Source organism: Triturus cristatus, chromosome 8 (assembly GCF_964204655.1).
Source record: "Triturus cristatus chromosome 8, aTriCri1.1, whole genome shotgun sequence".
Classification (NCBI taxonomy): domain Eukaryota; kingdom Metazoa; phylum Chordata; class Amphibia; order Caudata; family Salamandridae; genus Triturus; species Triturus cristatus.
In genome coordinates, this window is record NC_140591.1 from 295,312,419 (window position 1) to 295,330,558 (window position 18,140).

Consider the following 18,140-nt stretch of genomic DNA (forward strand, 5'->3'; position numbering starts at 1 on the left):
CAGTCAAAAATATGTTCAGAATACATGCCCATCCAATCTTTGGCCTCTCTGCAGAGAGCACAGGGCAGTGGTCATGTACTCCTGTTGTATTTGTGATTCTGTGCAAATGGATGTGATGGGACCCCCATTATGGGGGTGCACAGTCTTCAAAATAATAACAAGGCGAAAGTAAATGACAATGCAGTGCTCGCTCCTCAAAAGTCATACCTAACTTTTACACCCCACCACTTACAAATGTCACCAGCCACCACTGCAGTAGCGGCTCCGTGTCCTGGCCTGGAAAGTTTCCCAGAAGAAACTGACAGCCACACCCCGGAGGGGACTTATATGGGTCCACTGGCTTCATGACCGGAGTTGACGTCATCAAGGAGCCGTACGATATTGTCTCCCGGTACGCAGAGGTACTGCTGAAAGATTTCCAGATCCCATCTGGTGCCTGGGGACAATTCAAAAGTTAAGGAATCTGCGGCTAGATATTACTTTACCAAAGGTAAGTTATTTGTACTTCGGTATCAGGGCTGGTGCACCAATATTTTACTCTGCTAGTGCTTTTTTCTTTCCATTCTTTATCCTTTGTTTTTTTTAAATCATCCTTGAGTGTTTAAACTGGTATGAGGTTACAGTAAATCAAAGCCAATAGACAATAATACCTTTTTTACACCAATAAAAATCATATTTTCCTATTATGTGCATTGAAACTAAAAAAGGTGTCTATACGTACAACTGTGTGCTAGGAAGCACTTGTACAGGCCTATTGCAATTATGGTTCTTTCATTGTGATGGTATTTTTTTTTTTAATTTAGAATTTTTAGGACAAGCTAATGGCTGGACATTTTGGCAATGCTTGCAAATAAAAATGTAAATAACCATCTTAACACCTCGGGAAAGCAGGACCTATTGACTTTTCAAATACATACATATTTGTTTTTCTGAGTGATGGCTTTAGGAGATAATTATCCAAGTTTAATTATGAAAGGTAACATGTAAATACCAAACTGATTTAAAAAAATGTATGAATCTCTAACGTGGCTGCCTTGACTTGTATGTATTATCCTCTTTGATTCTTTGTCGGGCACTGTAACCTTTTGTCTGTTATTTCGCTCCCCATCCCACCTGCCCCTTTGATTTTTTGCTGCCAGAATGAGGCTAATTAGTCCATCACTTCCCTTTTCTCTATTTCGTGCTTCCCGTATTAGTAGTCATTTGCTTTTACCGTTTACACCTAACCTAAACATTTGTTATATTCGTAACGTTTACGCCTATCCTAAACATTTATGTTTTCAATGTTTAACCTATCCTAAACGTGTTATGTTTTTAACGTTTACACTTATGCTAACATGGTATTAATAATTTCACAGTACACTGTGATACTTTGGAATGAAGTACTGTCCACCCGTCTTGTGTAGTGTAATGGCCATTAAAATATAATAAGATAGATAGTGGTCGATCAATGTTGATTTTGATTGCCCCTGACTGAAAAGACCTTGATGGCAGGTTGGTGCGGCTTGTCTTCCTCTTCCACTACAACTGCAGGCTACCATAATCTATGCAATATGTATTCTTTTCTTTATATATCAACCCACATTAACCCATTTTCTGTGTTTTTTTGTTGTTTTCCCCTTGTGTGAAATAGATGGCTACTGAGGTATGTGTTGAAGCACCTGAAGAGGATGCACCACAACTACAGTCCGAGCAAAACAGACAAGCGCTTAGAAAAAGGAAAACAAGGCTGGTTAGTCGTGAACGGTCTCCATCGCCTTCAGCAGAAGGGTTATTCGAACTCCGATGTCTGATACCTCCCGAACCAGAACCAAGGGAAAGGTTTCTAAGCGCAATACCGCCACCGGCCCCTCCCCCTCCCAGAGGATTATTCGAGCCTCTACGGGACGCCGCATCACCATGGTCGCCCTCATACCACCCGACAGCGCCTTCAGCCCCGCCGTGCCTAGAAGCACTAGCAGCGCCGCCCATGATGGCGCGCCGAAGACCCCTGCCTCTAGAAGTGCGCCCTTCTCTCGAGTTCTCGGCACCGTTGCAGGATGACGCAGAAATGCCTTGCTTTGAGCTTCCTAGCCTGGAAGTCGCATATGCCAGGAGAATGCCTACCAGCCCGTGTTACGCAGACGCATTTTCCATTGAGCCTCAATATCAGGCGCTCAAGGTCACTCGGGCTTCAGCACCTCTAGATGAACCGGAGCCGTGTCGAGCAAGACCAATGCCGTGTCCAGCAAGAGCAATGCCGTGTCGAGCAAGACCAATGCCGTGTCCAACAAAAGCAATGCCGCGTCCAGATGGAGCTGCGCCTTCAGCTGGGCCCGCACCGGATGTCTGCGAAAGTTTGACGAACAGAAAGTATGCAATGCCGATTACGCTTGGATCATCTCCTGGGTCGAGCTTATTCTCGCAGAGCATAGAGAAAACCGTAAGTCTATTTCTTTCTTTACATTAATCACTTAAAGACATTTGTTAGTGCTGAAGAGGACATCAGGTTCAGAAGGTCTAGCGAAAGGATTCCTCTAGCAGAGAAAACAAGCCTCCCGTTTCGTTGGCTGATTGTGGTGCTAATAGTAAAGTTCTTGGCTAGTAAGAGTCACTTTATTTACTGACATCCATTGCACACAGATCCGATTGTTTCTTCTTCCATACGCTACGTCAGCGTGAGACACCATGGGTGTGTTTCTTTGTTGCTGTGAGTGCTTGGTGAATGTGTATCAAGCGGCTCTAACAGTTCACTATAGCCTGGCAGCAGCAAGCCCATCTGCCTCCGTAACATAAACACTGATAGATAAATATGTGCGGCTAGTTACCTCTGCACACTTTCACCCATGCATCCAGCAGGCCCGTGCGCGAGCTTCTCTCCCTCGAGTACCCATGGCCCTCGTCAACTTTCCTTGACGAGGGCCTTTGGTTTCTAATTGTATTGAACCCTTGACACTCACACACTTGAAAGTTGGACTGTGACTTTATCCCAGCGATTTCAATTTACAGTCCCATATCAATACCATCGCCAAAAATGCACGCTACCAACTGGGCCTTCTCTGGGGGGTTTGGTGCTTCTATCCTCAGCAAGACCTAAAAACCTTGGTCCAATCATTGGTTCTTTTCAGATTGGACTACTGCAACTATCTCCTTGCTGGCCTCCCCAAATCCCACCTTTTCCCTCTAAAATCCATCCTCCACTCAGCAGCTCGCTTCGTATATGAGGCTAAAAGAAATGATCACATCACACCCATACTGTTGTCTCTTTGCTGGCTTCCTATTGAAGCAAGGTCAATTTACAAGACTACCTGTATCACCCACAAAGCCTTGCACACCTCCACCCCACGCTATCTGGCTAAAAAACTCAAAATCTCTGGAGGCTCTAGACCTTCACGCAATGTGGAAAACTTACTGCTCGAACCTCCTACCTTCAAAACGAAAAGATTTATGGCTCAATCCTCTGGTAATGCGGCCAGAATCTGGAACTCACTTCCTCTATCCATCTGAACCACCCCCTCTTTCCGTACCTTCAAAACAGATCTTAAAACTCTCCTCCAAAGGAACTTCCTGGAATAATTCAACCCATTTCTTGACCCTTACGGCCATCTAGCACTCACATGAGGTCAACTTTGTAAATTTGTATTTTACTCCTGTTTTAACCTAACGCTGGCACCTTTTATTTTTTACAATTTACATATGCAACTTGTTAGCGTTTTAACTGCATATATGTAACTTGTTAGCATGCTCAGCCTATCTTGTGTACCCTTGTAACTGTATATATGTAACTTGTTAGCATATTTAGTCTATCTTGTGTACCTTGTGTAACTTAACTGGTTCTTTTGTAAAGCTCTGTGACACCCTTGGGTGAAGTTTGCTCTATATAAAACTGCATTAAATACATTTCCCGCAGTGACCTCATTGACTGACGTCATTCAGGCGATCCACTTCGTAAGAAAGGCAACAAAGAGCACAGGCTATTTTAAAGCCTGGCCAGGGTAATTTGCTTCACATTAACACAGCCACCCTTCCGTTAGAACAGAGGGCGTGGCGCCTCGTCTGAATGTTATGTCGACAGGAGGCAATGACTAGTGTTAGGTTGCACCGCATGCCTGCAGGCTCCAAACTAGAGGCCACGCAAGGAAAATAGTGCCTTTGCTGCCTCAGTGGTAGTGAAGCAGAGCTAAACCCAAGCATTCGGATCCAGGATGCACCCAGACTTGGGCCCTTTTAAAAGCGATGAGATGCTATTCAATGCAGATGACACTACTAAATCCAGTACCCTGTTACCTTAAGTTTCTTTTTTCTCATATAAGTTAAGGGCGGCAAGTGCCAGAATACATGATGCCACATGATGGACCTAAGAAAAAGTGAAAGATAAAGACACAGGGATAATTGAAAACCCCAGAATTTCTGAGGTATGACCAATATCGTGATGGCACCAGGCTTGGGGTCTCTTCTCAGTCAGAAAACAGGAAGCCACGCTCCCAATAGATCGTGTGGGACCCACTGACACTCCCTGCCTCCTCAGCAACAGCTTGCTGTCTGAGCTGTTCAAGAGAGGGGCAGGATTTCTGTGTCCCTAAACCTAACCCTGTATTGCTCAGTAATTAAACCAAACCCATCATTGAGGGCATTCTTCAAGACTGTGTAATTATCTGCATCATCCTTCCTTACATTAAGAAGTTTGTCACTACCTTTGTTAGCAAAGGAGAGCCACAGGATAGCTGCCCCTGGGAGCCTTCTGTACCTTACAGGCCCTCTCTAACACAGTGAGCCATTTATGGATGTCACCCGCCTCATGGTAAGGAGGGACTTTCCTGCTCAGGTTCTTTGTGTCAAAGGAGTGCTCCCTAACCCTAGATTCACTAGTGATGCCACCATGGGATCCTGAACGCAAATTCTTCCTCTCTTTCTGCACTTTCAGGGTCTTCTTATCCAGGGCCAACATTCCATTCTTGTCTCTGAGCCTAACTCTCCCAAGTTTAAGCAGATGGTATTCCCTTTCCAAGGAGTCCTCCCACTTGCTAGAGTTGGAGGACCCTATAGAAGTGTGAGAAAAGGTTGAATTGACAAAGGAGGACATAGACCTCCCCTGAACTCTTTGCACCCTCCCAGGAGTAATAAAGGGGGCCTACCTCCAGGACCTCCCTCTGTGTCACTAGAACTATTCCCTGAAGGATTAGAGTTCACCAGTGAGGGGTCTTCAGACTCCTCCTGGTCAAGCTCAGAATGAGGGTCACTGGGGTGAGACACCCCTGACTCTTCTTCTGGAGCTACCCCACCCACGTTGTCCTGCCCTACTGACCTATCAGAATACTTGCAGTCATCCTGCAGGAGCAGCTCTCAGAGTTGCTTTGTGTTAGGGTTGCTACTTGTCTTGCATTTCCTGGATGCGCTCAGGGTCTTGAGTCCCTGGAACTTACGACCACTGTATCTAGAGGGTTGAGCTTTGCTAGTCTCACCAACTAAAGACATGGTACTAGGTGTAGTGTGGTGTCGCACCTACCTACCCTAGTGAAACTCAACTCCCAAAGATTGGAGAAAGGATGGTGCTAAGACCCTTGACAACCAATCCAAAACGTTCAGTAGAACTTACTGATAAAAAGTATTTATGTTTGCCTAGCTAGTGGTGGTTTTACATGTAATCTTCACCTAGATTAGCTGGTAAAATAGTGCAGGCTTAAATCCCAACCGCTACACACCAATATAGGAGGCTGGCATAGTATACGGTGCACGCTTATTCAAGTGGTGCACCTTGCACTAACCCAGGCAACCCTTATGGGGATTTTAGTGGTCTTTGATAACCATAGAAAGCTCTCAAATTAGTAGCTGTGGAGCGCAGCCTTCGGGCTTATCTGGAAGCAGATTGTTTTATCAGCTTAATCTGTAGAGTAGATTAGATTAAAAGAAACCACACGGTGTTTAGCAAAAAATAAGTCTATTTATTACAGCACTATATCACTATCACATTGGTATATCTCCTACCTGTAGATTTCAACACAATGATCAAAAATACTTCAAATATAACAAGTAAGCAGCACCAAAATGTAGTGGTCTCTGGGGGGAGACCAAACCATATACTAAAAAAGAGGGATGCGAACTGCAACGAGGGACGGGACTTGGACCAGGAGACTCAGAGGAGCTGGGGACATGAGGGCCAACCCAAGGTAAGTGCCCTGGAACCCCACAGAAGTTGTGTGCAGAGTTGAAACAAAGCCGGGTGTCCTATAGAAGCCAACAGGGAAGTCACGGTTGCAGTTTAAAAAAGATAAGGACCCTTCACAGAGTACCCAGCTTAATTCCCTTTGAGGACATAGGTTGGAGAGCCACCCCACCTGTGGATGCCCTGGGAACCAGTTTACCTACACCAGGGGAGCTGGGTTGGGTGAAGAGATGTCGGAAACCTCCGTAGACGATAATGAAAGGCTTCGATGAAGATGCCTCTCGAGAAGACTGTGAAAGTGTCTGATGGAATCCAGTGGTGGATTCTGGAAGTGAAGAACCTGCATGCAGAGGGGACAGAGTCTAACCCGCTTGGAGGTGACCAGGAGACACAGAGACACAATGCCCACTGATGGTGGGAGGTTCTGAAGAGTCTTCTGATGTGGCTCTGTGCCTATGAAGCATTAATAGTCACAACAAGATAGTGATGTCAGCATGCTGGTTCGGGCCTATATAAGCACCGTGCATGTCGCATGCGGCACGAATGACACAGACGCAGAGATTTTCTGCATCCAGTCTGAAGTCTGGGGAATATTCTAAGGTAAGGAATCTGCAGCTAGATATAGTCTCTACTGGATAAGACATTACTGGAGGTAAGTAACTTGTTCTTCAGGCGTACCTAATTAGACACTGTGGCGAGCAGATAGCAATTTAAATGGGCTTCAACAACTCAAAGCAAAGCTCAAAATGACCTTGAGCTTAGTCACTGTATTTTATTCCAGTGGCAGTTAAAGCAAGAGAAATGATGCATGTTAAAGTTTAGGTTATGCGCTTTAGATATCTGTTGGTCTCCAAGATTCGTGAGTTTTGTTTATGGACCCTGCAGTGCTGGGTCTCATGGGCTTTTCCTGAGGCTACAGTATAGACTGTACCTGTTTAGAGACAAGCAATCTGCGATCAGCCCCAAGTTGCTCAGTGGTAATGAATTGATATTTGAATCTTTCTGTGTTGATCGAATCCATCTTATATAAAGTGCAACCATCTCATCTTTTTAGAAGGAGAAAGCGTTCCCTGTAAGTGGCTCCTTTTCTGAAACGGAGCCAAATATCTTTGGTTCGATGTCTTCAGGAGTTAGCTTGGAAATGGACCACTATGGCAAGCCGCAGGCAAGTGATTGTTTTTGGTTTACTTTCCTCATACATATAAGGGATGCACAGAGAGAATGATTTTTCAAACCATATTGCACATTATTGCCTGCAAATTATTTATTTTTAAATATATAACTATCAAACCATTTCTGATGCATGCTTCCAAACACAGATTTCCCACCTCCAGATTCCAGACTAGATCCAGAGATTTTTTCAGCACTTCCTGTGTGCAGCGGTAGGTGGCAGCGTGCAGCCTCATGTTTGGTCCATCTGCCCCAGAAGTGATGCTGAGGACACATACCACCCCCTACAGATCAACGTCAGTTCCTTTCTTTCTGTAGCTTTTGAAGTTGGCTCCTCACAAGACCCAAGTGATGGGACGACTGAGCTTTGATGAACCCAAAAGCCACCTGAGACCCCAAGGCGAAGCTTTACATAGAAAAACACCACAAAAAAGCATACAAGGGCTGGTCTTGCTTCAAGTCGAGGACATGGACGCAGTCTCTCTTTTGAGGCAGCTCTTGAGAGACGACTTTGTCCCCCTCCAAGTCATCAGGTCAGTCATAGTGAAAAAAGAAGCATAAGTCAAAGTGTGAATCTTCTTCCCGCCACTCTTGTGAAGAGAAGATAAACGGACGTCAGGGTGCCTCCCGGTCTCAGTTCCGTTCCCCCAGCGTGAAACTGATCACCAAGATCATCCCAATACAGCCCGAATACCAAGGTCCGTCGTAGTAAGCAGCAAGAGGCTGAGGCCTAAAAAGAGGCCATCTTGCACATCAGGAGCATACTTCTGGCTCCCTCTGACTCGTCACCGTGCCCCAAGGGTGTGAGGAGGCCTCCATTCGGTTTACTGCTACGGATCTGTCCCTGGCACTGCCTGTGCTTCGTGACCCTGTTCTGGGACTGACGGCTACTACGACTCGTCTTCTGGCACTAAGGTCCAGGCCTGTTAACCGTGTGCCAATGACAGAGTAAGGACTATTTGTTGTTTTAGACTCTGAAGCAAATCCACCACAACCAAAGGCACGTCCATCTCTACCTCACTGTAGAAATTTGGCTTTTTATGTAGTGTACTAATGTAGTGGTACACCATGCAAAAAGTCCAGACGACCCTTGTTAGTTTACAGGGGCTTACTTTAATAATCCCAAGTGCTCTAATTGTGGTAGTGTGGTTGAGCAGCTTAGGTTTATCAGAGGGGAAGGTTGAGCATTTGTTGTACAGACAGAGTCAATAAATAAGACAGGAATTCATAAAGAAATCAGAGACTAATTTAGAAAAATAAGACAGATTTTATATATTTTTAGACACCAATATCATCGGAATCGGGCAAGTACTTTTGGAGATAGGAGTTTTACAGTAAAACAGTAAAATGCTCAAAGGTTTTTAAGACGTGCCTTGAACGCTGTAATGTTAGCCCATGGGAGAAACATACACTGCATACATATACTTGCAAACGTTTTTTGAGGGTGTGATTTGGGACTTGAGGTGTTTAGGAGCCAAGGTCCTGGAAACCACCAGCAGTTCGAATTTACCCATCCTGGTGAGTCCGGGTGCAGAGGTGCTGGTCGCGTTGGTAGCCTGGAGCGCTACAGGTTTAAGTCAGTGATAAAGTGCCTGTGGGAAAAAAGGCTGCAATGAGAGACTTGGGGGCAAGTCCAGCAGAACCCAAAGGGGTACTCAGCTATTGAGGGTTTCTGGGGCAAGGGGATACCGTCTGTTTACTTGAACTCCGGCATAGTTTTTTTGTCCGGCGGGTCGCTTTTGCTGGAGGCACTCACTTCGCTTTCTCAAATTTGAGAAAGCCAGACTTAAGCTCAGGAGAGATCTGTTGGCCCTTGACAAAGAGTCCCTGTAAGTTCAGAAGGCTAGGACGAGATTGGGGCTAAAGTCCCATGGTGGCAGCAACAGTGTCCCTAGAATCAGAGAGACTTCTTTTGGTAATAGGAACCTGAGCAGGATAGTCCCTCCTTACCAGGAGGGGGATGATATCTATAAATGGTCACTGCTTTAGAGAGGGCCTGCAAAGTTCAAAGGGTACCTCAAGAGCAGCTATCCTGTTGCTCTCCTTTGCTAACAAAGGTAGAGATAAGCTCCTCGCTGTTAGAGAAGAGGATGCTGACAATTACTCAGAACTGAAGAGTGCTCTCATAGATGGGTTTCACTTAACCACTGAACAGTATAAGATTAAGTTCAGAGACATCCAGGAAGCACACACCCAATACTGAGTAGATTTTGTAGACATTGCAATCAAGGCTCTGGAAGGCTGTCTTCATGGAAGCAAGGTACAGGACTATGAAGGATTCTACAGTTTTATTATGTAGGAGCACATCCTTAATAACTGTCAGAACTAACTTTTGCATCAGTACCTGGTGGACTCTGATCTGACCTCTCCCCAAGAATTGGGAAAGAAGGCAGACAAATGGGTCCGCACCAGGGTTAAGTAGAAAAACCATGGTAATGGAGGTGACCAGAAGAAGTCAGATTCTTCTAAATCCCAGGATAAGGGTGGGGACAAAAGAAAAGATAAAAAGAGTCTTCTCTGGGCACAAGACAGGGATGTCCGCTATCCCCTATGATTTTGCCCTAGACCTGGAGCCCTTAGCGGCTTGTGGAGACACGTTAATCCGTTGCATCACAGTAGAGGACAATTGGTAATAGGCGATGTCTCTCTACGTGGACGATATCTTCCTTTATGTGACAAAACCCTGCTTCTCGATACTGAGAATTCTCCACATCTTGGCCTTTTCAGGAGCTGCGCCGGCTACCAAATCAACTGGGACAAGTCCCCGATCTTCCCACTTTCCTCCGATAACCTGTCACTGGCACTCCGGTGTCCAGCCCGAGGGCAAAGGATGGATTCACATACCTAGGGATCTATATAACTAGAGACGAGAAAACATTCCTGGCCCGCAATCTACTGCCCTAGATCGACCGCTTTCAGGCCGACACAAGTCACTGGCGCACACTACCCCTCTCACTAATGGGACGGGCAGCACTTTTTAAAATGATGACCCTCCCACGTATGCTCCACATCCTTCAGAACACACCTTTCAGAATACCCAACTCTTGCTTCCGTAGAATTAATAGCATTCTGAGATCCCTGCTATGGGACGGGGGCAGCCCGAATCTCATTATGGAAACTGCAGGGGGGTATCTATAATGGTGGTCTGGCGATCCCTGACGTGCAAGCTGATTATTGGGCCTCGCAACTCATGGTGGAGAATGGTCTGAACCAGTGCTTTAAATGGAAAAAAATAAGTGCAGGTACTCAACAAATTGAGATGTTAACTAAGGGGTGGGGCTTGGGGTGGGTTTGGGGCGGGGCTTGGGGCAGTGTTAGGGTGCGTGGCTATTGGCCGTCCAAAGGGATCCGGCCAGGGCCACACATTTAATTTGATTGAGATTTAATTGGTGTGCAGATGTGCATAACGATACAAAATCATTTCTGGTATATTTTGATTATTCCATTTCCCTTATACGTACAAAAGGGTACATTTATCATTAAAGTGGGCTTCTCATGGTGCAACACCTCGATCGCATATGACTTGCACAAGATATTTTCCTTAACATTTTTTGGAAAGGTTTAACTATGGTTAACCCTCTTGTCTCACTGCCACTTAGCAGACATCACCCAGCACCTCCTAGATGGCACAGCTATGCCTCAAAGCTCCTTACCTGCTGTAAAGTCTGATTCCCTCTTTCTGGAGTCGAGCAAGCTGTTGAAAGCCTGAGGCACGATGCCTGGCTCTGGCTCAGTTCCAGGTCCTCATGCACCCTCAAGCCAAAAATGAACTGAACTTTGATGGTGCATCTGCCTGCCAACCAAACTCTAATTTCATGTGCAAAGAATAAAGACAAATAGTGGCCTTTGTTGTAATACAGGAGAGAAAGAAAGAAATAGTCATCTGGAGGCTGTATTGCACAATGTGAAAGCAGAAATTCTGGGATTAATTCTGGCTTCCCCACATGACCAAATTGTGTGATCATAGACAAATATTTTATCTCACCAAGCCTCCTTTTTCTTCATTTGCATATATGATAGTATTCTCAAATGAACGAATTCAGGATGTGTGCTGTGCAATCACATCTTTGTGTTAGATGTAATACACTATAATGTTGCCTCATTCATGAAAAGAAAATAGGCCATATACGATCTAAACATGAAAAGTGACTTGCTTCCTAGATAACTAATGGCATTGTCGTCACAGTGGGAGCACATACGCCTCGCAAGGCGGTTATATAAACTTGTGCGTCAAGGTGAAATGATTCCAGATTACATTTTTTTATTTATGTCAATGGTAATGTTTTCAAGGCTCGACTTAAGTATGCACAGGATTTTAAGGCCTAGACAGACTTCCTGGTTTGGCTCTGCCTGGCCTCTTCTTGTTAATTTGTTGCTCCGCCCACCTCTACCCCTCCCAGAGACTCTCCATTAACCCAAGAGAAAAACGTCACTAAAAAACAAAATACAATTGTCTTCAAACACTGCGGAGAAAGCAGATCTGCACTGTAGAGAGAGTGGCCTTGCACTTGCTACAAGCGCACCCTTTCATCCCCGCTTCAAGTGCAGAGTGTGGTAATGCAGGGCTTATCGGGCTTGCAAATATATATATGCCATGCTGGACACTGCAGCCGACACTCACTCATGCAAGAACATGCACAGTGACATAACATAATATAACATAACATAGAAACACTCGTGCACGCAGACAGGAGGTTCAGTACAAGCTATAGAAATGCTTACATTCGCTGCTGCACACATTACTAAACCTTTATTCCCACGTGCTGTGCTACAAGCATCACTATCACCACCTTTCTCCTCACTCTGGATTCAAACAAGTGCCATACTCTGATATGCCAGCAGGAAGACTTCTCTTAGATTTTCTGAGAGTTACAAGATATGCCTGTTAGCAGGCCCTGTTCTCACACCTACAGTGCTATGGACTACACAGAGCCTGAGTGCAGTCCTGCTAAGTGTCACGTATCATGCGTTAGCCTAACCCATTTGAAGGCAAGTCAGGGACATCTTAAGGATTTTGCGGACCCTGGCCCAAACGTATTTTGGGGGCCCCTGCTCAGAACAGCTTTGAATTTAGGATCCCATTTCAGCTGTTTAATGCTCTCTTTCACTGACACAGGCACACTCGTCTAAATTATAAATGTGTTTAGATCTAGTATTCAGGGGTAGTGACCTGCGTTTTCAATATTGTAACACAGCGGCAGCTCATTAATTACTGCAAATACTCTCTGTGACATCCTTACATTTCTCATATGCGAGGTCCTGTTTTGATCTAAAACTGTTTTTGTACATGTTGCATGAAAAATTAACACACTTTCTCTGCAAAATGTCTCACACATCAAACACATAAAATAAATGAAAGGGCAACGGTATTTAAAACAATCTATTTAAGAGTAATTAAAATCTGCAGTTCAGAGGTGGCTTTATCAGGGGGCCCTCTGAAAGGCTGGGGCCCTGGCCAGAACCCACTTTGCCCATGCCTTAAAACGTCTCTGAGGCAAGTCCCTGCATTGCCGCATTAAAAATAACTATTGCGCTTGTAATTAGATGTAAAGCTGGAGGACTGCAGTATTATAATTAGCACTCTGAGCAAAGCCGCTGTCTACGCCATTCCGCACTGCTTGCGACAGGGGGCTGGCTCAGCTACAGAGATACATTAACTTGCAGCATTTTGGATCACGTGCGCACGTCAGGAGAGTGGCTGCAATGATTCGACCAATGGCTGCACAGCCGAGACATGGCACTCAAAGGCGGGCCGGCGCCAGTTATGTGCAGTTTGGTAGTTGCACCGTTTGTGTTGTGCGCCGTGGTGTCAGTAAAATATATAACTTACTTGATCCGCCGCCCTTGCGATTTAGTGTCTGCAACTATACCTCTTCAGAATGTGGCCAGCGCAAATCCGACCTTACCGGACTCTTCAGTGATGATTGCGCATGCTCTGTGATTTAAAGTAGGGTCAAGGTATTTACCTCCTTTGATACACTTACTTTTTAAATTAGAATTTCCTGTTCTCCCTGCCTCCAAGAGTTCATTGCCGCCCCTGTGCCTAGTTAGATAATTAGAGGAGGACACCTGTGTTCGGCCTGTCACCTCCTGACCGCAACACTTCCTGCCTTTTTATTAGCCCCTTTCGTGGGGGATCCCTGAAGTTTGTGTCCCACACAGCGTGAGTCTGAGAGCAAGTGCTGCGTGTCTTAAAAAGGCACAACAAGCACGGCTCTCAAGACAGCGGTGCCACTTAGCAGATTATCTCACGGTCATCACTACCTGAATTGGACACTGCCTCAGGCATCACAGTGCGAGTCTGGCCCCTCCCAAACTTCCTGCCAACTCTGAATGAATGCCTATGGGGCGGCCGCGGCTCTATTATCACATTGAAAGGGAGATTAGCACTCGATTAGAGTGCTTCAGGAAAACGGACCCACTCGTCAGCTCTATTGCTCTTCTTTTTTGTAAATGCCAATATCACTGAGCTTGGCTTAAAGCCCATGAGTACCGGTACTCTCTATGGACAAAGAGAAGTTCCGGTACTCAAGCGGCGAAAATTTAGAAGTGCCGGTACTCAGTACCGGTGAGTACCGGCCCATTTAAAGCACTGGTCTGAACCAGCATAAAGGGTGGACCGTTTAGTCATGGGAAGCAGGGGCTACCCGGCACTCTTATATGAAAGAGCCAGGTGAGATTCGCTCCCACCCCACACACAGGTGGTACTGCAGGCGTGGAAAGCATCCAAGAAATGTCTGGAATGGGACAATAGACTGACTGCAGAGACCCCTCTCTGGGACAGCAACAGCTTGGGGGAAGTTAAAAAGCTACGCGCCCACACATGTTGGCACACTATAGGAATAGACAAAGTAGGTGATATCTAAAGAATGGGCACACTAGTGACATTCGAGGTACTGCAATCAGAATACGAGCTGGCACCGGGCGATATTTTTCAGTACCGGCAGCTGCTGCACGCCCTGAAACACCACCTACCGGTAGGGAGCTCATCCTGGACTACTCCCCCATGGAGGATCGATTGATACTAGACCCAATGCCAATTTAGGCAGTCTCCCTAACATATAGGAAGATGATAAACAACATGCCGGCCTGTCTAGCCTCACTTAGAGAGGCATGGGCGGTCATTGTGTTGCCTCTAGAGGTTGAGGAGTGGATCGAGGCGTAGCAGAGCCCCAGGGAAATTGCTATACGAGCACGGTTCCGCCTGGTGCAGCTTCGTATATTGCATAAATCCTACCTCTCTAGGTCAAGGGTGTCCAAAATGGGCCGCAGCAACTCAGCCGAATGCCCCGGGGGATGTTGAGATGTGGGCACGTTCTACCACACACTTTAGACTTGTCCGCTGATTCTGGGCAGGAATAATAGAGACAATGAGCGAAGTAACAAGCTTGCCTGTTCCTCTCGAGGCCAGATAGATGCTGCTGGGTGTGCTGGTGGAAGAGAAATGGCCCAGCCACTTACGTACTTGGCTAAACATAGTGGCAGGGGTCGCAAAGCGCGACTTAACCAGACTATTGGGTGCAGGCAGATCCCCAACAATTAGGAAATGGGAAGAGGACCTAGACTGGTGCCAACTAGCTTAACACGCAACATACTGATCCAGAGGCTGCCCCCGTAAATTCCACCACAGGTGCTCCAACGGCTGGGCTGAGGTGGTGAATTGGGGGGGGTCTCTACTATATAAATGGCCAGGGCAAAGAGACCGAGAGACTCCCTAATTGGGCAGGGTATGCTCCAGAGCAACGGAGCTGGGTCAAGTATTCGGATTGTTGTGGAGAAGGCCCCTTGCGAGCGGCCCTTAAATTTATATTGCATTGCCTTTGATGGGTTCCTGCTCTTAACCAACTGCTTAATAAAACGATGTTTAAAAAACAGATTCTTCTCAAGGGCCCCAAAAACCTGCATCTGTGGGGTAAGTCTCAAAATTCCAAGAAAGACAAAAAGTAACCTTGGTGTTATTTATGTAAGGTAAAGATCCATTGGACAAGAGACACTGATTGTCCAAAGGCCAAAGAAGCTCCTACTATCCCTGCCCCTAAGGCACCTACTCTCCCTAGTACAAGTACAAGTGGTAGTGCAGCAATCAAGGGATTAGTGGGGTTAACCTTGGGTTCTGAGATGGGTTCTGACTTCGTCAGAACTCCAGCTCAGGCTGTTCTGGTCTGTGATGGTGGCATAGACCTTGCCACCTAACTGGTAACTCACACTAACTTGGGCAAGTACAGACAACAGCCTTTGATAAATGGAAAATAAGTAATGGCTTACAGGAACACAGGGGCCAGTGTCACCATGGTGACAGAGAAATGTGTCCCCCCTGATCAGATCATACTTGGACAACTGTACCAAGTCACCAACTCTAGCAATGTCAGGACTGACCATTCCTTGGCAGTTGTGAACCTCAGCTGGAGAGGAGTAACGGCACCTAAGAAGGTTGTGTTATCTCCAGACCTACCTGTAGATTGTCTGTTGGGCAATGATCTAGAAACTTCAGCCTGGGCTGAAGTAGAGTTCAGGACTCATGCAGAGATGATGGGCATCTCTGCCAGTGTGTTTGCTGTCACTAGGGCTCAGACCAAACAGCTCAGCACCGACAAAGCACTGGATCCTAGAAAATGGACCAGGTGCTTCCCAATAGAAAGAGCAGGAAGGGTAAGGAATTGCCCTCCTCGCAAACTCCTAGTGAAGATCAGCCTCCTGAGGGTGAGGATCTCAGCCCCGGTGGAGGAACTGTCCTAGAGGAACTTAGGCCTGATTAGGCAGAGTGCTTGGAGGCAGAGGGCCCTTCCAGTGCAGACTTGAGTTTGTAGCAGCAGTCCTGCCCCTCTCTTGAACCCCTCAGACAGCAAGCTGCTGCTGCTAAGGAAGCAGGGAATATCAGTGGGTCCCATAGGATCTATTGGGTAGATGGGCTTCTGTACTCTGAAGGTAGAGATGCCAAGCCTGGTGCCACCAGGAGGTTAGTAATACTTCAGAGGTTTCCTCCTCTCCCTAGGACATGATATTCCCCTTGCAGGACACTAAGGGCAAAGCAAGCCTTGGTTCAAGCTTGTACCTCACTTTCACTGGCCCCATATGTCTGAAGACACAAAGGAGATTTGTCGCTCCTGTGCCACTTGCCAAGCCAGTGGTAAGTCAGATGGTACCACAAAGGCTCCCTTAATTTCACTTCCAGTGGTTGGGATCCCCTTTGAAAGGGTAGGGACTGACATTGTTGGTCCCTTAAACCCTCCAGCTGCACCTGGGGACAGTTACATCCTAGTGGTGCGGTACCATGCCACTAGGTACCCAGAAGCTATTCCCCGTAGAACCACAACAGCTCCTATAGTGGCCAGGACCCTCCTGGGAATCTTTTCCAGAGTGGGCTTCTTAAAGGAGTCTTAACAGACAGAGGTACCAACTTGAACAAAAAGGGGAGGTCACCTACTTGGTTGTCTTATGCACTCAAAAAAAGTCCCCATAGGGTACTTCATTGAACCGCTTGAACCCTTTTGTGGACAGGGCTGACATGGTCTTTCTCATGGCAACTGATGAGGGACAGGAGGAAGAGAGTGACCCTCTCCCTGATCTCCTCTCTCAGAACCCTGATGATGGGTCAGTAGACCGAGTAGCCTTGACAGGCAGCCTCACTGACCAGCAGCAAGCTGATTGCAGGCAAGTCCTCAATCAGTACAGACACATGTTCTCCCTGACACCCAGTCAAACCACCTGGTGTACCCATGAGGTGGACACAAGTGACAGCCTGCCTGTTAAGAGTAAAATCTACAGACAACCTGAACATGTCAGGGAATGCATCAGGACAGAGGTCCAAAAAATGCTGGAATTGGGGGTCATTGACCCTTCAGATAGCCCCCGGGCTGGTCCAGTAGTCCATGTGCCAAAACCTCACACCAAGGGTGGAAAGAGAGAGATGCGGTTTTGTGGGGCCTACAAAGGCCTCAATGCAGTCACTAGCACTGATGCCCATTCTATTCCAATAATGGTTAAACAATAATAGGGTAACCCTGTGTCCTTCAGAACCTGGGTATATGTAAATAAACAAGAAACGGTTCTGTCGGGTAGAAGGTTGGTTACTTAGTGGTGCACTGAATGCCCTAATTAGAATTGGATAGCAACCTTTTCTCAAACGCCTGTAAAGTAAAACAATCATTCAATGAAGAATTGAAACAGAAATCTGGATGCTTTGTACTGTTTCTGTTTATCAGAATTAATTCATTCATAGATAATCACAGTAGTCAGAGGCTGTCAACATAAGGTAAATATTTACATGAAAAAGTGATCATGTGACATAAGTGCTCAGTGCTCAAAAAGTGTACAATATATACAAGGTAGTTGAGGTTTTATATACATGTGAGGGATAGGCCAGATAATGCTTTAACACCAATGACTCTTTTCACTGATAATGTCCTTTTGCTATGTGTGGAGTCTTGGTTAGTCTGGGCCTTGAGTAATCGTCAACGTTTCAACCCATTGTGTGCCCCATTCGGAAGTCACGCAGGGTCTTCATCAGGACAGAACGGGGGATCGGGGAGGGGGACGGTGACAGCCCTAGATGGGCCGGACAGTGTCCTGGACGAGGTGGGGACCCACTGGCGGTAGGTTCAATTATATAGATTAATAAGATTATCTATGAATGAATTAATTCTGATAAACAGAAACAGTACAAAGCATCCAGATTTCTGTTTCAATTCTTCATTGAATAAATGTTTTACTTTACAGGCGTTTGAGAAAAGTTTGCTAGCCAATTCTAATTAGGGCATTCAGTGCACCACTAAGAAACCAACAATATATTCCAATGGCAGACAAACTTATAGATACTTTGGCCTCAGCC

At 46.1% G+C, this 18,140-nt stretch overlaps 1 protein-coding gene across 8 annotated transcripts in view; it reads left to right on the forward strand.

The window, feature by feature from the left end:
- The window catches only part of PARP4 (poly(ADP-ribose) polymerase family member 4), a 2,159,601-nt gene that overhangs the window by 1,620,730 nt on the left and 520,731 nt on the right, over positions 1-18,140 (forward strand). For 3 of the 8 annotated variants that reach the window (XM_085621544.1, XM_085621545.1, XM_085621547.1), the window contains 2 exons: positions 1,634-2,422; positions 7,197-7,307. The exons of 2 other annotated variants lie outside the window; for them this stretch is intronic. In XM_085621544.1, coding sequence (XP_085477670.1) covers positions 1,634-2,422; positions 7,197-7,307 — 900 coding nt within the window. The remainder of the gene's footprint in view (positions 1-1,633; positions 2,423-7,196; positions 7,308-18,140) is intronic. 3 more of the 8 variants (XM_085621546.1, XM_085621548.1, XM_085621549.1) reach the window with 1 other exon arrangement.